The 27,901-nt window shown below is 37.9% G+C and overlaps 1 protein-coding gene across 2 annotated transcripts in view; it reads right to left on the bottom strand.

Moving 5' to 3' along the window:
- Positions 1-27,901, bottom strand: part of NF1 (neurofibromin 1) — a 169,223-nt gene that overhangs the window by 125,125 nt on the left and 16,197 nt on the right. For both annotated transcript variants that reach the window (XM_044993592.1, XM_044993591.1), the window contains exons 3-15: positions 24,620-24,703; positions 21,979-22,169; positions 19,158-19,264; positions 18,779-18,846; positions 18,406-18,481; positions 16,513-16,670; positions 13,972-14,145; positions 13,207-13,329; positions 12,831-12,905; positions 8,054-8,185; positions 5,063-5,197; positions 3,562-3,675; positions 440-519 (exon numbers count right to left, since the gene is read on the bottom strand). In XM_044993592.1, coding sequence (XP_044849527.1) covers positions 440-519; positions 3,562-3,675; positions 5,063-5,197; positions 8,054-8,185; positions 12,831-12,905; positions 13,207-13,329; positions 13,972-14,145; positions 16,513-16,670; positions 18,406-18,481; positions 18,779-18,846; positions 19,158-19,264; positions 21,979-22,169; positions 24,620-24,703 — 1,517 coding nt within the window. The remainder of the gene's footprint in view (positions 1-439; positions 520-3,561; positions 3,676-5,062; positions 5,198-8,053; positions 8,186-12,830; positions 12,906-13,206; positions 13,330-13,971; positions 14,146-16,512; positions 16,671-18,405; positions 18,482-18,778; positions 18,847-19,157; positions 19,265-21,978; positions 22,170-24,619; positions 24,704-27,901) is intronic.

Below are 27,901 nucleotides of genomic sequence, written 5' to 3'. Positions count from 1 at the left end.
ACATAAGGTGAGCTTTAGTTTCAGAAATAATATTAAGTAATTCCATAAGGGTGGGTTTGTCGGATTTATCCTGCCTTACCCATAAATGCATAAATACAATTTTTTTAAAGCAAATAGTAAGCATTTCAATCAGATAATTAAAAATATGTTTATAATTTTTATCTTAACAGCCACAGTTACAACTGAATACTGGATTAAAAACCTTTGACAAAGCTAGCAAGATATTTGTGACATGCAATTTCTGTAAAAGTTAACTAGTACAATGGAAAAAGGTTTCTGTGGAACTAAACAAAATAGCGTCTATATGAATAATTTTGGTTTTAAAGACGTATTGAAACTATATGGCTTTTTTCAGACAAGTATAAACCACAGCTACTTCAAAAGAAAAGACATCTCAGACAGGGCTATTTATCTGATTTACAAAAGCTAGTTTACCTACCTAATTTCCCAAAATGTTTCTATGGGTGCATCTGGATTCCATAAATCAATGCTGTCTAACTGATGAAGAACTAGCAAGGCCTGAATTCAAAACAGAGTAGCTTTTCACTTCAGAGAAAATAATTTGCAAAGTACTTCAGCATATGCAGCAAAGTAGAATATATATGAATCCAAGTATTAATTATATTTATGTTTAAAATAGTAAATCTAATGGAAAACAAAAATATGCAAGTTTTTTTTATAGAAATGCAAAAGTTCATTATTAAGCAAGCTGCCATAATCATCTTTTAGCTTTTTCAGAATATTTACAACCCAAACCTGATAAATAATCTTATGTTACTTGAATGTAAATCTCCAAATTGAACCAAGGACGTCAAGTCTTTTAAAAGGGGAATTTTTGACATTAGAGTTTACTTCAATGACCCATCTGGAAAAATGTAATGAAACAGCAATCCTGCTAGTACAAAACTAGAACAGCAACAACAGAACATCTGTAGTTTAAGAATTCTCTGTTTTAAGAGAAGAGAGGCAACTTCTTTACGTTTTCAACTTGCAAAAAGTTAATTAAAATAACAATTGGTTCTGACCAGAACTGGGAGAGTATTAGCAAGCGTATTTCAAAAATATTTTCATTTTTAAAACTCTATTTTTGCCCCTCTTTCGGGTTTGTTTTCCTCAATTATTCTCTTGGACAAGTTTATTGGTTTAAGGAAACAGCAAGGTTTAAACAACTATTGGAAAATGTTAGCAGAAAAGTAATTATGAATTTTAAATATGCATATTCACACCAGATACTTGAAAGAACAGAAATGTACTAGTGTTACCTATGTGCCCAATCAAAAGTGACAGCTCATATAGCAAATACTCACAAATGAGCTGAACACTAATAATTTCTTCTAGAAAATATTTGGCAAATAAATGTGAAAAAAATCACGACGTCTCAGACAATTAGCAAGCAGAAAAAGTAAAATTGCTGGTTACAAGTTATTCGCCCAAATACAGTTATGGCAAGCTCTCAAGAGCAAGGGAAATTTAAATTCAAAGCTGCCACTTCATCCGTAATTATATTTGGGTATTGTGGCAAACGAGATGCTTCATGTAAGATCACCTACTGTTTGAAGACCCCTGCTAAAACAAGCAAAGAAATTCAATACTTTGTTTAAAAAAAAAACAAAACACAACGATAGAATAAGCAGCTCTACCTCAAATTCCTAACTTTATCAATCTAAAAAAGTCCATGAAAGCAGAGATTGTAAGAGCTGTGGTGACAAAATAATACCATTGAAAGTGACATTTCCATCAGCTAGGGCAGATCCCCACACACTTGTGTAGCAACTTTTAATGATTTTCAGAATAGTTCGTAACAGGAACCACTTTGAAATAACTAAGCTAGAAGAAAAAAAGATGGTAAGTGGGTTAAAGATTGAGGACATAAAACAGACCAGATACTCAGCTACTGTAAATTGCTGGTTCTCTATTCAAAACAGAGCTACCTTGGCTTACTCCAGATGAAAGTCTGGCCCAGCATGCTTAAACTAAGTAACATAATTAATGGAAAATCAAATCCTTCATCTAATACAACACTGTACATTAATAAGATGGGTTTGGCAGAGATTTTTGTCATATTTAAAAGTGTCCAAAACACTTTCAGGCCAGTCAGGGTACGCTTATTTAAAAAGATACCACTGTATTCTGGGCCATAACGTATCCAGAATACTGATACTATAACATTTGGAGTGATTATTGTTGATGGAAATGCTGCAATGCAAGCCGCAGAATTTAGCTACAAAGATTCAGTGAAGCAGTAAAAGCAACACACTGAAGAATGTTTTAGATATCCTTTCCTTCAATATTTGAAAGTTTTCCCCCCTAGAAGCGTAGAAGATAGAAATCTTGGACACAGTGCACCTGATGGCATGTGAGGGCCTCAAATCACAGTAATCCAGGACAATTTATCAGAGGGGTAGCCATGTTAGTTTGGATCTGTAAAAGCAGCAAAGAGTTCTGTGGCACCTTATAGACTAACAGAAGTTTTGGAGCATGAGCTTTCATGGGTGAATACATGCATCCGACGAAGAGGGTATTCACCCACGAAAGCTCATGCTCCAAAACTTCTGTTAGTCTATAAGGTGCCACAGGACTCTTTGCTGCTTTTACAGGACAATTTAATAACTTGTAATTTAATTGGGACATAGAATCTTTCCTTCTCACCCACCAAAAGAAATTGACATCTCTATTTTCAATATATTTTAAATGGGTTGTACATTTCTACCACCATGAAAACATATGAACGTACCAAACTGAATGGCAACTTACTCAGCAGCCTTACATTAGTAATATGGCATGGAAGGCTTGGAAATCAGAAGCAATCTTGGTGTTTTGCCTGCTGGACTACTGAAGCTCATTTACCTCAAGTGTGGTGCGCTTCAATTACAGAGCAAGCAGGAAGAGGATTGTAGCAGCCTTAGAAGTACTTGCCTGCATATATGCCCCCTCCACACTTGCTGATTCAGAAAGCAACAATCATTGGCCATGGTCCCAGATGTAAAATGAATGTTTATCTCAGCCAGTCAGAAAGAACTGGGGTGGACAGGCAGGCTGTTAGTGGACGGTTTTTAACAGTGCTCTCTACAATGTAGTGGAAGATCCATAAAACCCTTTCTGAAATAGATTTGGTTAAGGCCAGCTTCAGTGAGAAACAAATCTCTCAGTGACATGGGAGCACCACAGAAGACAATAATTCCCTATTACACCTTTGAAATCTTTCCTTAAATAGGCCTCTGCTGTATAGCAAACTTGCAATTGAACATACTTTTAGAAAAATGCATCCATACAGATCAAACACTAAGGGCTCATTTACACACCAAGTTCCTGAGGACATTGCTACAGTGCAGCCAAAGTCCCGGAGTGCTGTATCAATGTTCACACAGCGGTGCTCCAAGCTGGTGCGCTGCAAATTCACACCTTTGCTTGCAGTGTGGTAACTTGCCATGTAGACAAGCTCTAACACTCAACTTTGGAAACAAACTGATCAATACTTAAAAGCTTTTACACAAAAAGCCTGATATGCTTGGCACAATTCGCAAGCTAATCGCCCTGCGTGTAGAAGAACACTTCCCTTACCTCCATGGCTTCTTGGGCTATTTCTGGCATGTTGGACTGTGGAACAAGTTGTACAAGTCCAGTAATTAATTCAGCAGTGCTGCTCTGTGTCTCAGGCCCTTGCTTCCTTGGATTCTAAACAGTAAAGGGAAAAAATGGTTTAAAAAGCAAGATTGTTCTGAAATGAGCCCTGTTTTATCTGCTCTTAAAATGTGGACCCTTCAATACCCTGGCCAACGGCATTCACAGAACTAAATTAACCTCAGGCAGACTTCAGGTGACTACTTTCACAGATCCTCATACAAGTAAAGAGGGCTTGGGGCTGTTGGATTTATTTTTTATTTTATTTTATTATTTTTTTTGAGATAGTCCTTGAATGTCATACTTTTTTGGGGCAATCTAGAAAAAAAATTCAAACTGAAGAGTAAACAAAACAGATAAAAGAAAAGTTCACAACTCCCACGATAAGAATCAGATTATAATAATATGATGATGATTATTTGGCAATATTGTACATACAGTTTTATTTTCAAGATGCACATTTAACATAACGGCAAACAATTTCTGATGCTTGAATTGGAGTTGATGTCCATATTATGATTTGCAGAATCCCAGAAAAATTACTTGAAAGGAACCTTACAGAATACCCATTATGACATCAATTTACAAAATAAGCATATCTTAGTAAGTTGGCTGTTCTCTCTTTTTCATGTCTCCGTTATGATTCTTTAGTGCCTTTCCCTCAGGTCTTTCAACATCTCTTCTATCATGTTTTTACAAGTTGGGTTTTAATTAATTTCTCTCTAGTATCCTTTTTTTGTTTTTCTGCTCAAGATTTTTACCCTAATTCTTTTTCCTGATCATATTTTCTTCCCCAATCCATTTCTCCTCTATTCAGGTTTTCGGGCTTTATACCCTTTGTCACTTTAATCTGGAACTCTCTAGAACCAAAGAACTTAGAATCATAGATTATTAGGGTTGGAAGGGACCTCAATAGATCATCTAGTCCAACCCCCTGCTCAAAACAGGACCAATCCCCAAATGGCCGCCTCAAGGATTGAACTCACAACCCTGGGTTTAGCAGTCCAATGCTCAAACCACTGAGCTATCCCCTTCACTATCCTGTTTTCTCATTCTCGTCACAATGATCATCAACTAGGATGACTGTCTGGGATTGTCCCAATGCACTGTCCAGGTTCACCACATCACTGATAAGCAAAAGAAATGCAGTGGGATGGGGTGTTTATATAATGGACATCAGGAAAGCTGCCTTCACAAATTGTCTTTATTGGATGAAAGGGGAACAGAAAAGCAGTATCATCCTAGAGCTAAACATTCTGGGTTTGAATTTTTATTTTTTTTTACCAATTTTATGATTTTGGTTTTGGTATTTATACTTTAGTGACTTAATTTCCTAGGGTTATTTATATTATGATTTCATATTTAATAAAAAGCTAAAATGCTTTTTCTATATTTTTTTTTAAATCAAGATTTCACTCATTCAAAAGTAACATTTACTTACATACAGCAAGAGCTTTGGATCAGCATGCAACAGTTTTACCATGGATAACAGCAAAAACTTATAACTTCTGGTTTCCAAGTCTGTAGGTTTTTCTTTAAATTTAAGGCTTGTCATTTTCTCTTTAAATGTAAGACTCTAAGGAAAAAATATTACAGCATTTGTCAATGAAGTACTACATATAGTGGGTTGATAATGTAACATTTTAAAAAGCTTATTACTTTTATAATCAATAATGCATGAAAGGGAACAGGTATCATATGGCTAACAATTGCATATGCAATTCAGTGAAGTATAAATATAATTTTTTGTACTTAAACCTTTTATTTATTAAAAATATAGTTTGTTTAAAAATAGGTTATTTTTATTAAAATTATATGTAAGCAAAAAAATTTAATCTGTCAATGAGTTGCCCACAAGTTTTTCTGAAAGTGGGAAAAAACCTACAAACAAAATTATTCCAATACTAAGAAAATCAGATATAGCTACTAAGAAAAAATTGTAGCGTGTTTTTTATTTTATCCCTCAAGCAACAACAAAAATCAAAAAACACTTATGCTGGCACAGGAATCCATGGATTTACTTTAACTTCAACTTCAACATCTTGAGGTTTTTTAATACATTTAGATTTTTAAAACCAAATTAGTTTAAATCACAGTAATGTTACTGCACCTCTATTCATTCAGGGGAACCATTATGCAATTCAGATATGATAAAAATCTAAACTAGGTGAGAGTCTACCACCTTTATAAGTAAGTGTGATCATCTGTCCCGTGATATGGCCTAGGCACCTTCACACAAATGGAGACACAGAATTATAGTTATCTTTTATTAACTATGCAAAGTAACACTACTGGACAGAGGAAGCTCTCAGGAGCTATTTGACATCTGCCAAGGAGTTTCTTCAGTAAAACTAAGAAAAATGTTAATCCTTGTTCAGTGTCCTTGATCAAAGGGGGGAATTACCCCCTACATCTGACAAATATCTGGATGTTGCTAAATATAAGAGCTTAAAAATTAGTCTAATTTACAAAATTTATGCCCTCATCTTGCGAAACTTACAAATATGCGTAACTTTAAGTATGTGAATGGCTCCCGTTGCACATTGGCTGTAATTTTTCAATCTCGTTATAAACAATATTTTGACTTAACTATAAACTGTTTGGGACAGAGACCTTTTTGTTCTGTGCTTGTATTGGGCCTAGCACAATGAAATGCCAGGGTTCCTAGGTGCTACCACAATGCTATTTTTTGTCCACTATAATATGTAATTAGCATCTAATTTTGCTTACTTTTTAAGTCTGTGAAAATAGTAAAATTGAAATGATGGTATTTCAAGTTTTACAATTTATTTTATTGAGTTTTATATGCATGAGGGACTCAACAATAGCACTGAACACAGTATTCTTTAAAAAATGTAATGAATTTATTACTGGGAAGATACCTTTTCAAGCAGTAACACTGAAGTTGCAAGCTTTTTATTTTAACTTTTTGATCTACAGATTCATACCCCGAACAAAAAGTAGTCTCAAAGGTTACAAGCCTATTCTTGAATTCTTTTCAAGTATAGTTTTGTGTAATTACAAATTTGAGACTTTATAATCCCAAACTATTGTGCTAAAAAAATTCAATTTCACTCTTAAAGATGCACAATAAAATCTCATACTTAAAGCATCTGACAAAAAGTGACAACTGTACTGCCAGAGGAAACTGCTACTGTATATGATCAGTTTGTCACGATTAAGGGAACTCTGAAAAGAAAAGCATGGCAGAAAGGAAGCTGTTTGGTTTATCTGATGTGTGAAATGATTTCTTTACTTCATACAACCTATAAGTGAAGACATGCTATATATTCCATCTGAAATGAAGTGATGCGACTACAATGGTAACTATACACAGAAAAGTCAAAGAAATTGAAGGCTTTTCTGCGGTAGTTACAATGGGTCATACTTACAGCAACAGAGGCCCACTGCCATGCAAAACAGTGACTGGTTGGCATCTGATCATGTGAGCGACAGCAGCCAATAAGAACAGAAAATAAGAAGCAGAAGACAAAGCACCACCAATCAATCTCAGAGTTGCCAAATACAATACCCGTGCTATATTCTCAACAGATGAATATACACAGATATAAAAACTGAGTTAAACAATTCTACAACATTCAACTAAATCTACCCAAATCCTTTTCTTTTAAACAAAAATACTGAATTATTAGGAATATTTCAGCTGCATGTATAGCTTTAGGCCTTCTGCTACAGTAAATATCTGGGACACTGAAAACTACATCTTTGCAATTCAGAAAAGAAACAAGTTAACTTTGCACAATATAGAAAGTCCTAAACTGAAAATTCAAAATGAGCACAACTACTTCAAGAGACATTTGGATATCATACTACAGACTAATCTGTAATTTACTGAAGATTTTTATATAAAGATGATCAAAGCAGTTTTCATTTCATAATGCTTGCAAATCTTTACAATTTCTGTGCTGTCACTAAGACCAAACAGCCAACATGCTTAAGACAAAGTAAAACAAGTGAAAAGTATTTCAAATCAAAAACTCCTGCTCATCATCAATGTAGAAATGCAGCAGTTACTGAAATGTATTCTGCTGTATGCAGCAGAGGGTAGAATTATTCTGAGTATGAAAAAAGGCCAAGCATTGCCTTCACTAAATAGGCCTGGATACAGCAAGACACCTTAAAAAACAGTCAGACTGTATTACAGAAAAGTAGATTATTTCTATCTTGTCGGTCTGAGAGAGCAGCATAAAAAGCTAAGAAACAAGATCACTAATTAACTCAGTAGGAATACTTTGTGAATACAGAGAATACTGCAAGGTTTACAGAGCATGTAAGGCTCTCTGTTGCTTTAGGGATTGCTACATTTTTACTCTATCTTCCAGACTAACATTGATGAATAAAACAGCAGGAATGGAATGGAGACACAAAATGCAATGGACAGAAATTGTTAATTCATGGATCCAAGTCTTACCGGTGTCATACGAATTGCTGGATGCGCCCCACAACTCTGCACAGCTTTTTGAAGTGTTTCACTGAACATGCTGCGGAGTTCCACGGAATGACAGTACACAGCATCAATCTTGGGCCACCAGTCTACTTCAGACTAGGAAGAAAATACAGTGGTACTTAAAAAGTACAAGGTGGAAAGGTGGTTCCATTTTTTAAAAAATATCTTTTTCAAGTTTAAATAGCCACACCTTTCCACACAGCAAATAAAACTGGGATGATGGACTGAGGAAAAAGAGGGAAGGTTATAAAACTATTCTGAAGAACGTAAATGTTTTGCACAAACTTGAATGAAGTTGTGTCAACTCCCCCGTCTAACGCTATAATTCACAATACTTGCATAGGTTATATTTCACACCATACTCCAGTTGTTTATTTCTTTTATGATCTGCCATCTAATCTGAAAACAGTAACTATTAAAAAAGTTGACTGTGAATGAGTTCAGTCTAGAGGAAATGATGCATGACTGACTAAAGTAAATACTCTGTTCACTAGCAACTAACATACTGCAAGTAAAATAAATCTTTTGAGATCATAAATGGTTAATACTGTCTATAAAGCTTCATTACAGAGCATATTAAATGTACTGCTGAAAACAAAGCATTTATTTTGTGTTGGTACAAGAATTGCAGCAATAAAAATGTACACCATATTAACAAATAAAGTAAAACTATTCTTAAGCCTGGTCTACACTACGCGTTTAAACCGGTTTTAGGAGCGTAAAACCGATTTAACGCCACACCCTGTCCACACTAAGAGGCCCTTTATATCGGTATAAAGGGCTCTTTAAACCGGTTTCTGTACTCCTCCCTAACGAGAGGAGTAGCGCTAATATCGGTATTACCATATCGGATTGGGGTTAGTGTGGCCGCAGATCGACGGTATTGGCCTCCGGGCGGTATCCCACAGTGCACCACTGACCGCTCTGGACAGCAATCTGAACTCGGATGCAGTGGCCAGGTAGACAGGAAAAGCCCCGCGAACTTTTGAATATTTCCTGTTTGCCCAGCGTGGAGCTCCGATCAGCACGGGTGGTGATGCAGTTAAAAATCAAAATAAAGAAAAAGAGCTCCCGCATGGACGATGCGGACGTGATCGCTGTAAGGGCAGGCAAATCTGTTCTATCAGCACTCCGTTACAGAAGACGAAATTCAAAATCATTTTTTAAATATCTCCAGACAGATGCCATAGCAGGGACTCAGCGCACTGCTGCGTGACAAGCGTAACGGAAAGCCAAAGAATCAAATGGACGCTCATGGACTGGAGGACTCAAGCTATCCCACAGTTCCTGCAGTCTCTGAAAAGCATTTGCATTCTTGGCTGAGCTCCAAATGCTTCTAGGGTCAAAAACAGTGTCCGCGGTGGGTCAGGGCATAGCTAGGCAATTTACGCACTCCCCCACCCACCCCCAGAAGTGAAAGGGAAAACAATCCTCTCTTGACTCTTTTACATGTCACCCTATCTTTACTGAATGCTGCAGATAGACGCGATGGTGCAGCACTCAACACCAACATCCTTGCTCCCCCCACGCTATGGATGGCTGATGGTACAAAATGACTGGTACCCGTCCTCATCATCAGCCTATTGGCACATGGGGCAGTGCAAAAGGACTGGTAACCATGCTGACTAGCATTTGTTAGGTCGATCAAGGGCGCCTGGTCCTAATTTTTCCTGGTAGATGGTACAATATGGCTGATAACCATCGTCATCATAGCAACAGGGGGCTGAGCTCCATCAGCCCCCACCCTTCATGTGTAAAGAAAAGATTCAATTGCCCCTGAACTAGCAGAGGGATGCTGGGCTCCTCTCCTACCCACTCCTTACTGTCCTGTCTGGACTATCATAGCAGCTGGAGGCTGCCTTCCACTCATATCTCACTAACAAGTCACTGTGTCTTATTCCTGCATTCTTTATTACTTCATCACACAAGTGGGGGGACAATGCTACGGTAGCCCAGGAAGGCTGAGGGAAGAACGGAATCAACAGGTGGGGTTGTTGCAGGAGCACCCCCTGTGAATAGAATACAGCTCATAATTTCTGCAGGATCTGACACAGAGCAGCTGTGCTCTCTAGTTCTCTGAGTACACTTGCCCATATTCTAGGCAGGACTGATTCTATTTTTAGATACCAAAAAGGAGGGATTGACTCAGGGAGTCATTCCCAATTTTGGCTTTTGCGCCCCTGGCTAAGAGCAGCCAGGGGCACTTATGACAGCAGCAAATGGAACAGTGCAAAAGGACTGGTAGCCACGATCATCTTATTACCAATTTATGGTATGGTAGATGGTACAATATGGCTGATAACCATCTCTGCTATCATGCAAAAGCAAAAGCATGCTGCTGTGTAGCGCTGCTGAATCGCCTCTGTGAGCGGCATCTAGTACACATACGGTGACAGTCACAAAAGGCTAAACAGGCTCCATGATTGCCATGCTATGGCATCTTCCAGGGCAATCCAGGGGAAAAAAGGCATGAAATGCTTGTCTGCCGTTGCTTTCCCAGCGGAAGGAGTGACTGACGACATTTACCCAGAACCACCCGCGACAATGATTTTTGCCGCATCAGGCACTGGGATCTCAACCCGGAAATTCAAAGGGGCGGGGGAGGCTGCGGGAACTATGGGATAGCTACAGAATAGCTACCCACAGTGCAATGCTCCAGAAATCGACGCTAGCCTCGGACCGTGGACGCACACCACCGATTTAATGTGTTTAGTGTGGCCGCGCACACTCGATTTTATACAATCTGTTTTGTTAAACCGGTTTATGTAAATTCGGAATAATCCCGTAGTGTAGACGTACCCAGAGTTACTTCATAATATTTCCTCCATATAAACCAATTTATTGATGTTCAGAGAAAACATGAAAGGGAGTTAATAGACATCAACCAAAAACAGGATACAATTTATACTGAAACCTATAGCTGCTGAGATGTCGAAGAAAAAGGTCTTTATTTCACTGTTTTGGAACTGTAAAAAGCTTCCAATAGTGAGATCACCCTAAACACTATGGAAACCACTGCAAAAATCTAAAGTAGTAGGTCATACAAATCACCATCTATTTAAACAAAACACAAAACAGACTACTTGCTGTCACAATTGGTTTTTCAGTCAATATGTACTTCAAGATCAATGTCATTTAGACTGACACTGGAGAAGTTAGTAACGGATTACAAAGCCAAATTAAAGAAGTTGCTACTTAAAGTCCAGTTTAAGACATGATTATTCGAAATGGGCTATGCATTACTATTTGAAGGGTGAATAGTTTTCATAACAAAGATTTCATTAGCTCAGAATGAGGGGTTTTTTTTCTACTCCAAGTTTTCTGTTTTCTTTTGCCAGAAGGGGTTAAATTAAGACCCTTTTCCCTACTGGTTTTGTTCTTCATCAAAAACGACTTCCATAGTCGCAATATGAGCAAACACGCAGTCACTTTTATCGAAGACAAGCGGGCATGGAGAGTTGTGCTTTAGCGTGAAAGACCAAAAGGCTCAAACTCAGCCTGAGAGCAGTGCAAAGTCCATGTACGAACAAACTGCATATTCTATTAGACAACAAACATTAAGCAGCAATTGTTATCAAAAAGAACCATTTCAAGGCCAAAAGTTATTTTTTTTAAATGAAAATCAAATTTCATGTTTCAGTGAAAGGCACTAGTTACAGAAGCTTTGTGTTAAAAGCTCTTCCCATAGCTAGTGCAAAACTACAAGAGCAGCCCTAGGCAGAGCCCACAGGGTTTGGTGCATTAGCAGAAACCTGTGGTGCTCCAAGTTACACAACGCAATGTGGTTTAAATATTTTTAAATCGATCTGGATTATGGCCTTACTCTCTGTTCTAGGAATTTTTACTTTTTTAAAATAAATGCCTGTCCTGTCCTTTTACCCCACACCAAGTAGAGATAATAGGGGTAAGCCTTGCCCATCTGTTCATTGCATCTACCTGTTGTCTCTCATTTTACACTTAGATTATAAGCTCTTTTGGGCAGGGACCATCTACTTTGCACGTGGGTACAGCTCTTGCCATAGTGGGGCCATTTCCATGACAAGGACCCCTAGACACTGGCATAATACCACCAATACCACCTAGCATGTATGTAGCACTTTACAAAGGAGGTACACATCATTATCACCATTTTATGGATAAGAAAACTGAAGCACAGAGAAGTGAAGTGACTTGCCCCAGGTTACCCAGTAGCTGAGCTGAGAACGGAACCCAGATCTGTCAAGTCCCAGTCCATTGCTCCATCCACTAGGCAATATTGCCCCCCTTAATATAAATATGGAATCCAAGGTCCTCCTCCCCTAAATGACCAATGTCGATACACTGGAAAGAGCAAGAGGGGTTGGAGCAGTGAAGGAATTGCTGCCATGCAAATATCGTGATTAGAATCTCAACCTAATTTGAAACCTGATAAGTGTCTAATGAGCAAGCTTGTTATGCAACAGGAAAATAGCACTTTGTATTAAAAAGATAAAATTAACAGGCTTTTTCATCCTCACATTTCAGCACATTAAATTTGTACTGAGATGCAGACTTGTAACTCAGTGAGCCCAACTGGTCAAACAAAGAGACCTGAAAACATTGTCCGTAAGTGGGCAAATCCTGATGACTATGCTAGAACTAGTACTATGAGCACAGTGCGCAAGATTTAGGCTACTGCTTAAATTCTAGTCAAATGACTATTTCAATTCCTAAATAAAATCACTAACCACCTCTAGGCTAACTAAATACTTTTAAGACTTACATTTGTGATTATTCGCTGGAGTGAGTTTACCAGCACATAATGAAACGTTGATGGGGAATTCTGTGCCAAGCAGATCTAGAAGGAAAACATTAATATAAAAGCCATTTGGGAAAATTGTTATTCTTTAACATCTCTCAAGATCAGATTGAACAAAGCACCAAAGCCCATTTAGTAAATTAAAAAAACATCAATACAAGCAGTATTAGAACAGCAGAAACAGATTGATACAAAATACTCAACACAAAGAATTTCTGACAAATATTAAGAAGTTTGAAATTATTTATGAATTTCTGGCTGCCACTAGCACACCCCTGATATCTGACAAGTCATAAATAGCATCAGGAGACACTACTTGTCCACAAAATCATGGCCTCACCTTAAGGTATGGGTTGTTCTGTGGGTTTATGCGAAAGCAGGAAACTAAGCAGTCTATCATAAGGTCTACATCTGCATTCTGATTGCCTCTTGAGAAAGGTTTACTTGGATTAAACAGCAAGGTCTACACAAAAATTCAGATAAAAATGTTATTCCAGTCTGCTTGTAATATATGACTAATTTGTTAAAAATCAGAGAGTAGGCCACTCTAAATGTTACAATTTTAAAAATCTGCTAACATTTGTTATTTCTAAAACCACTTAAATAATATTTAACCTTTAAAAAAGACAATTTTTATAGATCTAATAGAGACAAAAAAGACGTTATCCCTTGCTTTTTAATTCACCAATAGTGTCTCAGAAGCTTGGTTGATTACATGTTGCAATACCCAGAGCTAAAGTGTATTTGGAAAAGCAAGAAGTGGTTTGGGCATTACATAGGGGCTGTAAGTGGGTAAATGTTGCATGAAGAGAATGTAAAATTCCTTAGTGCTATTAAAGCCAAAAGGCATTCAGCAGAAACAAAACGTAGGAAGTCAAGAGACAATGTGGGATCCGAGAGAAGGAAAGTAAGGAGTGAATGACGAATACCAGAGCTGCAATACTGGTGTAAATATAATACTAGAACATGCACAGCTTGTTTACAAAAATGCTACCAAAGATACTCATGACACTGGGCTCATTAGTAAAACACAAATTCAAATGAATTTTCTCATCAGATTTAGGAAATGACAATGAATTCCAGACTCCTCTCTCTTCCTCTTTACCTTAAGATCATCAACCATGGACTGCACTAGAAGGAAAATGACAGAATTATCTTCCCAGTTGATGTAGGTGGATGCTTTGCACAGTTTAACACAAGCAATAGCAGCACTTTCGGTCAGCTGTCTGCTCCCACTATGGCTTGCAAGTGCTTTCCTGAGGTTGTCCAGAAACAGTTTCTGCAGAATTCAAATATAACAACCAAAAAAGAAAAGAAAGAAATAGTTATAGCCGATGTTTTAGGAGCTGTGGACAGAGCTTTTACATCTTTAAATACCCCCCCCAAAAATGGAAATACTGGTGTATCAGTTTAGAAAAAGTATATTTTATTCATTACACACTCACTTTGGACAATTCACATTTGTGTAAAGATACCATGATATAATCAGCTTGGCAATGGCCAACTTGGATGCTCCAAGCATTGCTTATTTTTAATTGTAGCCAAGTCAAATTCTATCTGTGTTACAGAACTTCATTTGCAAACCAAGCTTTTCGGGTACAAAATATATTGGAAGGACAGAACACGTTGTGCTGGTGGGGGAGTGGCACTATACATGAAAGAAAGTGTAGAATCAAATGAAGTAAAATCTTAAATGAACCAAACTGTACCATAGAACCACTCTATTCAGTCCTATTCAACATATTCATAAATGATCTGGAAAAAGGGGTAAACAGTGAGGTGGCAAAATTTTCAGATGATACAAAACTACTTAAGATAGTTAAGTCCCAAGCAGACTGAGAAGAGCTAGAAAAGGATCTCTCAAAACTGGGTGACTAGGCAACAAAATGGCAGATGAAACTCAATGTCGATAAATGTAAAGTAATGCATATTGGGAAAACATAATCCCAACTATACATATAAAATGATGGGGTCTAAATTAGCTGTTACCATTCAAGAAAGATCTTGGAGTCATTGCAGCTAGTTCTCTCAAAACTTGCACTCGATGTGCAGCGGCAGTCAAAAAAGCGAACAGAATGTTGGGAACCATTAAGAAAGGGATAGTATCAGAGGGGTAGCCGTGTTAGTCTGTAAAAGCAGCAAAGAGTCCTGTGGCACCTTATAGACTAACAGACGTATTGGAGCATGAGCTTTCGTGGGTGAATACCCACTTCGTCGGATGCATCTAGTGGAAATTTCCAGGGACAGGTATATATATGCAAGCAAGAAACAGGCATATATATACCTGCCCCGGGAAATTTCCACTAGATGCATCCAACGAAGTGGGTATTCACCCACGAAAACTCAAGCTCCAATACGTCTGTTAGTCTATAAGGTGCCACAGGAGACTCTGCTGCTTTTAAGAAAGGGATAGATAATAAGACAGAAAATATATTGCCTCTATATAAATGAATGGTACGCCCACATCCTGAATACTGTGTGCAGATGTGGTCGCCCCATCTCAAAAAAGATATATTGGAATTGGAAAAGGTTCAGAAAAGAGCAACAAAAATGATTAGGGGTATGAAACATCTGCCATGTGAGGAGAGATTAATAAGACTGCGACCTGTCAGCTTGGAAAAGAGAACTACGGCGGGGATATGATTGAGGTCTATAAAATCATGACTGGTGTGGAAAAAGTAAATAAGGAAGTGTTACTTATTCCTCCTCATAACATAAGAACTAGAGGGGTCACCAAATGAAATTAAAAGGCAGCAGGTTTAAAACAAACAAAAGGAAGTATTTTTGCCACACAGCACACAGTCACCCTGTGGAACATCTTGCTAGAGGATGTTGTGAAGGCCAAGACTATAACAGGGTTCAAAAAAGAACTAAATATATTCATGGAGGATAGGTCCATCAATGGCTATTAGCCAGGATGGGCAGGAATGATGTCCCTGGCCTCTGTTTGCCAGAAGCTGGGAATGAGCGACAGAGGATGGATCACTTGGTGATTACCTGTTCTGTTCATTCCCTCTGGGGCACCTGGCACTGGCCACTGTCAGAAGACAGGATACTGGGCTAGATGGACCTTTGGTCTGACCCAGTATGGCCGCTCTTATGTTCTTATTTCCACAGATTGCAAAAAACAAAAAACAAAAACAAAAAAACCCACCACCACCACAAAGTTCAGTTCAGATTAGCAGTAATGTAAAACTTGATTAAGGGACTTGGGGAGGAATAGCAGGATTCAAAACTCTAGGACAGTTTACTCTGAAGCCCAGCAGGGGCTGTAAGTGCTGAGGTGGCAATTTGTTCACCACCAACAGGAGGGAATGACTCACAGTGTTCTGCACAAACCCTTTTTTTAGCTCCAGGAATTGAATTGTCAGGAGTAGCTATACAACCCTCATCAAGCAGGATATATGCCATTATACAAAGCTCTGATGGTAGGGAAAGTAAAGGGCTAGGTGAGAGCTCCGAGAATCCTGAATAATAGAGAAAACAGGAATTTAATAGGGGGGCTTAAATGTTTGTTTGTTTTTTAAATAGAGGCAGAGTAGGCTTATATCAGAGTATAGCATTTTAAAACAATATGGGACATGCCAAGACAAACACCCTATTGAATTCAGACTTGTATTCACTATGACATTTTAGCTTTCTTCACCTTGTTTATTTTGGTTTCCTCCACCACATCCTTGGCTATATCTTGAATGATTTCTGGACACAGGACAAGAAGAATGATTTGCAGTGGCCAAACTGCTGCTTTACGTTTCGTGCTTTCGGCAAACCCATCCACCAAGTCAAACAACTTCTCTGCACAATCTACATTATAAAACAACCAAATGACTACGGAAGAAACACTGAGGGGAAAAGTGTTTAAATATCCTGTTATGTTTAGTCTTATAATCCTAGTTTGCAAAGAGCATTACTCAAAAGAAAAAGCACTGGTTCAATAAACAAAAGAAATATGAGCAAGACAGCCACAAGCGTAATTCATTCACTAGAAATGACTACTACAGAGCATTCCAGAAATACATATGATCTGTGGATGAACACTTATGTCAGAGCTAGGTATTATTGTCTGCAGAAAGAAATAGGAAATAAAAAGGGGGATTTAAAACATCTAAAGGGGAAAAAAATTGATCAAAAATACTATTCTATGAAATACTGTAATTGACGTGTACAAATGACAAAATTTGCTTTAACTATTTTCCATATTTTTTAAAATCAATGATATTCATTCTTTTTCCAGCTAACCAACTCACTAAATAGTAGCTGAAGGTTTAAACTGTGAAAAACCTTCCAGAATTCTGGTTTGCAGGTGACACTAAAACATGCATGTACAAGTAACAGACATTTCAGCTTATTTTCAGAGTTCAGGTATAGGTCATAGAATCATAGAACTTAAGATCAGAAGGGACCATTATGATCATCTAGTCTGACCTCCCGCAAGATGCAGGCCACAAAAGCTGACCCATCCACTCCTGAAATAATTCTCTCCCTTGACTCAGCTGTTGAAGTCCCCAAATCCTGATTTAAAGACTTCAAGTAGCAGATAATCCTCCAGCAAGCGACCCCTGCCCCATGCTGCGGAGGAAGGCGAAAAACCTCCAGGGCCACTGCCAATCTACCCTGGAGGAAAATTCCTTCCCGACCCCAAATATGGCGATCAGCTGAACCCCGAGCATGTGGGCAAGACTCTCCTGCTATGACACAAATGGAAACTGGAAGGATGTGTCTTGAGTACTGGCAAGCAAAAGAAGTTTGGCACCACTTTTGACAAGGAAGATAAAGGGGGAACAGAACATAAGAGGCAAAGTATGGCTCCATCTACAAAAATAAAATGTGTTTTACAACCATGCTTAGGCAGGCCATTGTGGCTGAACTGGGCTATAAACAGGGTTAAAACAATGATTCCAAAAATAACTTAAAAATGTGCTTAAGTCCTTCTCTAGTCAGAAAGACTAAAGCATATGTAGAGCCTTGTGTCAATACAAAATTTGTATTCGCATCCAGTCCACGGATATACACAGATTTGCAAGACTCTAGATATAAAATTGGGATCTGCATTCATCCATGATCTGCAAACACGGGCCGCAGATATAAAGCAGATAGCTACAGATTTGCAGAGCTCTAAGCATATGCTTACGTGCCCTTCCTGAAGAGGAATGCTTTCCTGAATCAGAGGTTAAAATGAGTATTTGTAAATTTACTTTTATTTATATGTAAGATAGTTTACGTTTGTGCGTTTTGTTTGTTATGTGTATCAAAATAGAGCTCTATAAAAGCAGTCCAATTCCAACCATTACCCCCTTCCTTCCCATTTCCATTTGTTGAGTGAAGGGAGATAAAGAGTATATCCCAAGATGCTCTGGCAAAGGATGGCAGAAAGATGCTTCTTTTATGCGAACTGCCTTGAGAAGCAAGGAGCGTACAAAATGTCAGTGAAGTTGGTGATCTCTGACATAAAAGCTTTGTGAAAAAGACAACCAATGGACTTAGCCTGATAAATCCGTATTTTAAGAGATACACATCAAAATGATTTGTTATGTCTTACCTGCCATATCAGTCTGTGGTGTCTGGTACAGCTTTGTGAATTCATCAGGATAGTTTTCCACCCAGTTCCAAAATGCCTACAGATAATTCAACATGTCTTTACACATATGCAACAATCAGTTTAGAAAATAAACTCAGTTTAGGAAATAAACTTCCAGTGGAAGACGTGTTTATTTTGTCCTTCAGAGTCTCAGCATGCAGTGCTTTTACAGCAGAAATCTCATACATGTGTTTTTACAGTGAAAAGTGACCTGTCCAAATGAGAGTAGTGTTTTCCAGTTCCTAAATTCAAACAGGGGCATGAGACTGCAAATCAGTGGCTGAGGAACAGCAAGAAAATTCCACTTAGAATATATCAATGGTAACATACTTGCCTTTTCAAGACTGTTTATAACTGCCAGTTGAGCTACTTTCTTTAGGGCTTTAAACTTAAATACGGTCTCTGTAAAAATAAAAAATTTCAACATTTGAAAGAGAAATTCATTTCTAACAAAATAGGTATATAATAATTCAACCCAATAAGACCGCTCAGGGGTTCTAAGCACCAGTTATTTTAAAATCAGATGCTAATTATAATTTGAATGAAGTAAAATTATACTGTTTCTAAATTAATATACAGGAATATGTTATACCAGTGTAACTGTGTCTATGTTAGAGGGTAATACCACTAACTATGGATTTCTAAACAGATAGCTATAGCAGCACAAAACGAGTCTGATGATCAGCCCAAAGCCACACAATTTCACAACCTACCTTGCAATATTCGTTTCAGTTTTATGCAGTCCACACTAATATACTGTAAAAGTTCAATATCATGAACATCAGCATTATCTTCCGAACACACAGTCAGTTCCTGTAATCTAAAGAGATGCAAAGTGAAGTAATAACTCGAAACAGTAAATTAAATTAACTTCTCAAAACAGAGACTGTCAGCCATTGCTGACATGTTCATACTTCTGAAAAACACCTCCTATTATACAGGTGAAATGAAAATAAGAAGTAAACATTTGAATATTAAAGGATCATCATCATCCCCTCCAAAGACTTACTGTTAGAACTTTGACAGATCCAGGAAATAAAAACAAACTTTGGATGACCATTAAGAGTTAATTTTACAGAATATTTTCATTTTATCTTCATATGGAAAAGTCCCAGCAGACAATTTCTCAACATTTCAAGATGTAAGCTACAAATGCCATCAGTTTATACTAAGGCTAACACCAAGATTTTACCCTATATCCTCTTTTTCTTTACAATGCTGTGGAAGTAATCTATATTACACTTCACCTGAGCACTGACCTCCCTGGCTCATGCCGGGGATGCCTTTGGGCCATGCCCCTGGGAATGAGTGCCTTGCTTTGCACTTGAGCTATACCATCTGGGCAACAATCAGGAGTATTCACAGTCCCTGAAGGGAACTGCAGTCAGCCCTCAGGCAAAGGGGAGCCCTTTTTTCTCTCCCTAATGAAACTCAATTAGTTTTAATCACCATCCATTTAAGCACTGTGGTAAATCTTTTCCCTCCTTTTTCGAGGGTAACTTTTAGATGTTTTCACCTCTTAGCTCAGAGAGCCCAGAAGCGATATCAGATCAGATCACAAGTCACTAATAACTAAATAACTAAATCATATGAGCCTGCAAGTTATAAGATTGTGTTGACCCCTTCCAAAGCTACAGATGTGTACTTGACATGATATGCGATTTCTACTGCTACACACAAAAGCAGCTCTTCATTTAATCAATGGAGGGAAAACTTAACAGCCCACGCTGAGAAGGGGAAGGTCCCTGATGATGTGCTTTACATGCCAAAAATCCCCCAGCTGCTGTACAGAGCCTAGAAATATGCCTAAACAGGAAGCATGGGTCAAAAGATCAGCAATGCTAACTGTCGGCAGGCTGACCTCTGTGGATATTAGCAACAAACAACCAAATGTTTAACCACTTCTATACCAATGAAAAATAGAATTGTGTGGAAACAAAAATCAACACCAGCCTTGAAACAGCCTAGAATTTCAAAATTAAGTTTGAGTAAAAAAGATTTATACTGAAAAAAAATATACTGCAGATGTATAAACAAATACACATTAAAGAACTATCTACAAGAATAAGTTCTAGTGCAACTCCCTATAACAGAAGGGCATGGAATCATTTCCTACTAAACCTAATCCATTTATTTAGCAAAAACGATATCCTCCATCCTAGCTACTAAGTGTAGGTCCTTGAGAGATTATTAAAGCCTTTTAACGTTTAAAAAAACAGTTGAGATTTCAGCTAATTAGATGTTTACCAAGTTTCATATTTAAAATTTGAAGGCACTTCCATTCTAATGTTCTCAAAGCTCTTTTAATTGTATAAGTTACACAAGCCCTAGTTTTAATTAGACTGTTTTACTAAAAACAACTCAAACTAGCATACTCATTGCTGCCCAAGCCTAATAAAGGAGCATCAGATCCAACTCCAACAAATGATCCACTCAAGTACTACTGTTGGTTATAACCACACGACCCTGATAAGAGTTAAACCTTTTCAAGCAACTTTCAAAGGACATAAAAGCATTTCCTTAATAAAAGCTTCCCATGCAACCTTGGTGGGCTGGCCAAAGACAGCACCAAAGAGATGCATGCAATGCGGGAAGTAAAGATGGGATAGCATACCTTGGCCTCATTTCGAGTGGTGTAAATCAGGACAAATTCCATTATAATCAGTGGGGTTGCACGGCTATAAAAATCATGAGAGAGGACAAGCAGGCTCCTTTCAAAGCCAATGAAGAGTAATATTCTTAGGGTCAAGGCAATCATGCCCCATTCTCCTCAGTCAAAAAGATGGATATATATGGGCCTTCAGGTAGGGAAAATTATAGGAAGACAACACCCTTAAGGCTCCAACAGAACTGCAGAGAACTAGAAGTTACCATGGAACAGCAAACACATTAATGGATATAAGTTAAGTGTCTGTCAATTTTTAGAAATCTCTCACTAGCAAGCACCCACCCTACATTTCAACTTGGTTTTATCATTAGTTCCGTTCTATGGCAGGTTTTTTCCATATAAAAGCAGGTCTAAAAAATAAGCAAGTATAGCACCCAGAAAATAAGCTGTACAAAAACACTGAACGGAGACAGAATCAGACTAATTTTATCAATTGATGCTTAAGCAGAGTTTTGGAATGTAGAGGGATTTTCATCAGAAAAGATTTCAAATACACCTCTCCCCTGATATAACGCAACCCGATACAACACGAATTCGGATATAACGCGGTGAAGCAGCACTCCAGGGGGGCGGGGCTGCGCACTCCGGTGGATCAAAGCAAGTTCGATATAACGCGTTTTCACCTATAACTTGGTGAGATTTTTTGGCTCCCGAGGACAGCATTATATCGGGGTAGAGGTGTAAGCAGCTTATTATATGATATTAACTTGAAAATACTGATGGGGAGTTTGTATTTTTCAGATCAGAAAGGTCTGTTGTGAATTTTAGCCTTTGTTTTAATCTACACTGATTAGAGCCAGACAACATTCATGGTATTTGATAAGACTTCTAATACACTGGGTAAGCTCTGCCGTTCATGCACTCACCTGGTAGAAATGCGGCTGAAGACTGCATTAAAATTATTGCAACTGAGAGAGAAGAGAACCCCAGAGGCAGAATTGCGAAGTTCGGCTGCATGTTGGTTTCCTTCACGGTACGTATGGATAAAATGGCAGATTTCTGGCAGCAACTGTTTGACCAGCATTGTCTCATCTAGTCGCATCGTGTCCTTTGGTTGCTAAAATGGAAACATTTCACTTATTCCCTGAAATTCCCTTTCACAGCTTTACAGGCAAAAATACTATTTCTAGTCACTACTATCCCAGGAACAGATCTTATACTACTTACTCTCTACACAGTAGAAACTCCCATTGACTTCAATGCAAATTAAGTGGAAAAGCTCTGATACACCACCTGCTAACAGTAATTTCCTATAATTTCACATAAAGCAATATTTTACATTTTCGAATGCGTTTCCATCCCTGACCTGTGGGACAATGTTAGTAGCTCAATATCATCAAGTACTGAATGGGCTATCAAAACACTTTTTTTCCAACCATAAGGTTTGAATACTTAAGGGACACACCCTGCCAACCTGTGTTAGAGCATCTGAGTCAGTTGTTTGCCTTAGAAGAACCTAAGGTAAACTCCAACTCTTAATTCTCTCAAATGGTTTTCTGACAGTTTTTCTCCAGTAGGGATTTAAAAGACATGATGAAGGAGAGGATGCTTCTTTATTGACTCAGTGTGATTCCAGACAAGAACAAAAAAACCTACAGTTTCCTGTAGAATTCTACTTTTTTCCAATAGTATGAGACATAAGGAAACTATTTAAGAAAGAATTTGAAGAGCAACTTTACTAAGAATCTTAACAGAGGGTCAGGTCAGCATTTAAACTTTTAAAATCCTACCAATGAAATTACTCTGGGGAATTCAGAAGTTGCAGTGATCCCACTTAGCTGACCTGAGTCTTGTTGCCATGAGAACTTGTGAAACATTAAGAAGCAATAGTAAGCAAGAAATATGTCTGACCATATCACAGAACACAACTCTCTTTGTATACAGCTTTGGCTCAAGTCTTACTGAACATACTGGCTCAACTTGCTTTCATCTAAATTGACAAGACATACAATTTTAAGCTGTTAGAGGTTTCATCATGTATCTGAAACACACTGAGGTTTTGATCAATATAAATTGTGGCTTTTAAAAAAGGAAGATATGGATTTATGAAATTAATGTAGTAACTTAGACTTGTCTAAACACAGGAAAGAAAATATGGTATAATTTACTTTTTTAAAGTTGAAATCTATTCTGGATTATTTAGATACCTACCATTATTTTCTTATGTACTTAAAACAGCATGATTACTTACATCATCAGCATCTTTACTATATTAAAAGATGTTCCACCTTGATAAACCAAACTATTGTATTTATTACTCTGTAGAGAAATATCTTTTACAACCAGTACTAAGGAATTGCACACAGCTTTGATGATTTCATTACATTCTTTCTGAAACAAAGCTAAAAGAAATCTCTAGGAATAAATCTAAGACTCAGAGTTTTTACCTAAGATGAAGTTTGGCTTTGCAAGTATACAACTGTTTTCATCCCAAAGGTAAAAGCAAACTGCCTCTCAGCAAAGATTTGAATGAAATAGGAAAGTTTGTGTGAAAACTTCAGGATTGGACTCCCACTGGAAGTTTGGATAAGGTTAAATAACGTAAAATAGGAAATACCTGCAAAAGTAATCTTAATATAGCAATAGCAAAAGATTCTGTCTGGGTATGTAATTATAAAAAATAGAAACAAAAACTACAACAAGAAAGCTTTACTTCATTTAAGAAACAGTAACTATGACTTTCACAAACTTCATTAATTTTAATATATTTTAAGCATTTATATTTTAATTTTTACTATTTGCCACTTTTAAAATGATTGTAAAATTATCCTTTAATTTTGTATTAAATTGTGAAATGAAACCATTTTTATTATTTTGTTTGTAACCCTACTTTGAATCTCCCCATCCACCTATAGTTTATACAAATGCAATGAAAGCTTAACACTGAAACCCATTACTTTACTTAAATTTGTTTTCCATGCACACAATGGTTTATTCTTTTTATATGAATGCTTGTAGAGAAACATATAACATTAGAACTTTGGAAGTGAAGTGAAGGAACGGTTAGATCTGAAACCTTCCATTGTCCATTTAGTTAACAAGTCAAGGCATTTTTGACCATTGTTAATTGGGGGTGGCGGGGAGGATGGACATTCTACACATTAAAAAGAACGGGGAGTACTTGTGGCATCTTAGAGACTAACATTTATTTGGGCATAAGCTTTCATGGGCTAAAACCCACTTCATCGGATGCATGCAGTGGAAAAAACAGTAGGAGGATATATATACACAGAGAAAATGAAAAAATGGGTGTTGCCATACCAACTCTAACGAGACTAATCAATTAAGGTGGGCTGTTAGCAGCAAGAGAAAAAAACTTGATATCACAACAGGCTTTTTTTTTTTTTGGAGTTTTTGGAGTTTTTCTAAAACTAGCATTAATTCTATGTGACATAAATCAAATGATTGTTAGTTTATTGCTACCTAGTATACACACACATTTATAGAACTTCTGTTCACTTTGTCTACATCTGATTCAGAAACTCAATTATAAATTAGACTACTTACCCCAGCAAGACATTTTTCCAGTGTATCCAATATAATCAGCTGAGAGAGATATAAATTCTTTTCAGCAGCTTCTCCAAATATCCTCTACAAGAAAAGGTACAGATTTAGTTCCAGTGCATAAATCTGACTGATAGACCATTGCAGCATTTAAGTGATACAGAAAATCTGCTGGGGGTTAAGCAGCACACTAGGTTAATCATAGAATATCAGGTTTGGAAGGGACCTCAGGAGGTCATCTAGTCCAACCCCCTGCTCAATGCAGGACCCATCCCCAGACAGATTTTTCCCCAGATCCCTAAATGGCCCTCACAAGCCTGGGTTTAGCAGGCCAATGCTCAAACCACTGAGCTGTCCCTCCTCCCTAATGCTCTAGCCTTTCCACCTTTGGAGCTCTGGGTTCAAATTCAGAAATAGGGCCAGTGAAAATGAAATTAATGGTTCCTTCCTAGTTCCTAGCATGAAGTGAGTAAACTGTTTTGGCGTGAATGACATAAATTGAACAAAGATAACAAGGGACAGGACATGCAGGCCAATTAGTATTTAAGGCACACAGCAGAACAACTAGAGAGCCTAGCAAGTCCTTCACTTTCATGACCCCAAAATTCTATTTTAGTAGCGATTACTGTTTGTCTATCGTATCTGATTTCTTTAGAGCTGTATTTTATTGCCAAGACAATACTTAACAGAACTGAGGTTTCCAAAAATCCATGGATACAAACTTAGTTTGATTGCTGCAGAATTTAGCATAGACCACAGGAAGAAACACAAATACACTACTGGATCTTCAGAGCGGATACCGCATTTTAAATCTAGGATGCAAGAGTCTATCACATATTTAAACTAGCATCCAATTTCACTACCAGCGCCAATGGCTAAGCGTATCAATATTCAGATTGGAACAGCAATAGAAAGCAGAGAAAGGTTAGCCAAAAAATGTATTTAGTTTCATTGACTGTAGATAGAAGACACAGTAAGAAGCTTCAGAAAATTATGTGATAATTAAAACTGCTTGAAAGATTAGTTCAAATATATGCAGGCTTTAGCTGAGCAGGAGGCCTCTTGAAGGTATCTTTTCTAAACATGGAGCAGACTAATGGCACACAGTCTGGTCTTCATTCTGAAGGACTGCTTGAAAAATATTGCTAGCTGGTTGGAGCATCTGATCCAGTTCTCTCTTCCTCAACCATAGGAAAAGTTACGTCTTGCTATTGAGTACAGAACATTGATATGAAAAGACTCATTCTTCTATTTTTGCACTTTATGGAGGGATTCACTTGGAAGTACCAAGTCAGACTAATAATTTTTGGGCCATTTTCCATAAAAAGTGGTACTAAAAATGGTACATGGCTGGTATTCCCTCAGAGACCCTTCCCACTCAGCTTATCCAGAACACCTTGTCCAGTTCTCTGGGAGTCAAAACACTAAATCGAACTCCAGATTTCACTACTTGGGTCCCTTTATTTGGCATACAACAAATATGGTAAGACTCAAGTGAATGGGGTGGGTACAGGGCATGCCACACATCCAAAGTTACACACTTTATATATATGTACAGATTACACTGCATTTACTATACACACTGCATCACATTTTTGCATCGGTTTGGTTAGTATGCAGGAACCACTCCCGTGCAGCATGTTCTCTCCATGTGCTGTTCATGTAGAACCTGAACTTCCATATTCCAGGTTCATCTTTGCCCATTGTTGGTTCCCTGGGTGTTCTCCCTCTTATCTTAGATGGCTCAGACATTCTGTCTTTTTCAACCTAATGATCTGTTTACCTCCCTAATTTTATCCTCCAAGAAATGAAGCCTCCTTCCAGGTTTTAATTGCTCATGTCAGGCCAGGCCTCAGCTATACGCATCAGATACAATACCGAATTTTTGTTTCTAATTGTATAGCTTACACTCTTATTTATCAGGACTCCTTACAACTGATATCTATCGCGTGGCTGATTTATTTTTGAGTTGGCACTATTAATTTTTATGTCCATTAGTGTAAGTATAGGCTACTCATTCTCTTGTTCTGGTGAGGACATGTTCACATACTATTGGCCCTTTAGTGAGCCCACCCTGAGTGCTGTCATGATGGAGCTGATGGTTTGGAAGTTGATCACCCATGAAATTTGCTTCATTTCTTCTCCCTCCACTTTTTCAAAGTAACTACAACTTCTCGCCTTGTCTGCCCCATTGGTAATTTTTATTTGTCCTAGAATCCATATTTAATAATTTTCCTTTGTTCCTCCCCATCCCCCTTTGTCTACCGCACTCTATCAAATTAGTTGTCAATGTTAATTTAATGAGGGTGAAGTTTCAATAATGTTTTAGTATATTTTTTAAAGTGATTCCATGCTCTGCCTTGCTGCATTTCACAAATAAACAGTATAAAGGGAGACTGTTCATTTAATGTTACAACTGAGTTTGGAAGGGTCTTTTTGAAGTTTGGTAGGAAGGTCTTCTTGAACCTTTTCCTGTCCCTTGACTTTAACCTGCTGCCCACAAGAACTCAGTGTTAAGGAGGTCCTTGATCCACCCAAGAAACACTGCAAGCTACATCAAGTGTCAGTCAGAGGGGGGGAATATCAAGGGAATAGTCCACTCAAGTGAAGCATTCCTTACTAGCCTCTAAGGGATGTGCTCAGGAGATTAAGTCTGTAGGACTACCACGAGGCCAAAGAGCCTTTTCAAGCCTTTTCCTTCATGGTTCTCGGCTGATAATCTTGTATGGCTCCTGGATTTCTCTTTTTGTTTTTAAATGTAATTTATGAGATGGCCACTTGCAAATGACAGCACCATGCACTTATGCAGAGTGTCTGAAAAGATCCTGAAAATAATCTAATGCCTTAGATTTGTTTTAAATGTTTGTTCGTTTTTCCCTCTTCCAATATTGCTCTTCCTGGCAGGACACATTCTAGCAGAAAGGATTAGAACAGCTCCCATCACTCTGGATACCTCTGCCCAAATGCCCTCTTCTGTCTCCTCCAAGGCTGCAAAACATTGCTTCATTAGTTAAATAGCATGCTTATGCAGCTGTACAGAGAGAACCCATTTCCCAGTGATTAAGTGCACCACTTACAAAATATATTCCACTTGATTTGGAGAGCAGACATCCAAGGATTGCCTACAAACCCAGGTCTAAGAGGGCATGTGTTGGGTTGTACCCCTAGCCTAGCCATATGCACTTTTCCAACCTGTCCACTCCCTCAGTGACTGACACCTTCTGGGTTATCCGATGCAGCATTACTAACAGTCTTCCTTTCTGACCTTGTTGCCCACATTCCCCC

Source organism: Mauremys mutica, chromosome 19 (assembly GCF_020497125.1).
Source record: "Mauremys mutica isolate MM-2020 ecotype Southern chromosome 19, ASM2049712v1, whole genome shotgun sequence".
Taxonomy (NCBI): Eukaryota; Metazoa; Chordata; order Testudines; family Geoemydidae; genus Mauremys; species Mauremys mutica.
The sequence above is the reverse complement of the archived record's forward strand: the minus strand, read 5'-3'. Positions and strand labels throughout refer to the sequence as shown.